Consider the following 209-nt stretch of genomic DNA (forward strand, 5'->3'; position numbering starts at 1 on the left):
GGCCCAGCAGGCCACGGGGAAAGCTGGCTGCCACCGTCACGGGGGCGGTGGAGACCCAGCCTTCCCCTCCGCATGTGCAGCCCAGAGCCTCCGTAACTCCACCTTGGAGCGGGCTCGCTGCCGCGCACACGGAGGAGACCATGGGAGGGCCGGATCAGGATAGCCCTGGGGCCTGCCGCATTCTGGACGTACGATGTCTGCTTTTTGTT

General features: G+C 67.0%; 1 protein-coding gene across 1 annotated transcript in view; it reads left to right on the plus strand.

The window, feature by feature from the left end:
* The first annotated feature begins 140 nt into the window (after positions 1-140).
* Positions 141-209, plus strand: part of TNMD (tenomodulin) — a 9,000-nt gene continuing 8,931 nt past the window's right edge. Inside the window, exon 1 of the mRNA XM_010137721.1 lies at positions 141-195. Coding sequence (XP_010136023.1) covers positions 141-195 — 55 coding nt within the window. The remainder of the gene's footprint in view (positions 196-209) is intronic.

The sequence above is a fragment of the Buceros rhinoceros genome, unplaced genomic scaffold (assembly GCF_000710305.1).
Source record: "Buceros rhinoceros silvestris isolate BGI_N320 unplaced genomic scaffold, ASM71030v1 scaffold19840, whole genome shotgun sequence".
Taxonomy (NCBI): Eukaryota; Metazoa; Chordata; class Aves; order Bucerotiformes; family Bucerotidae; genus Buceros; species Buceros rhinoceros.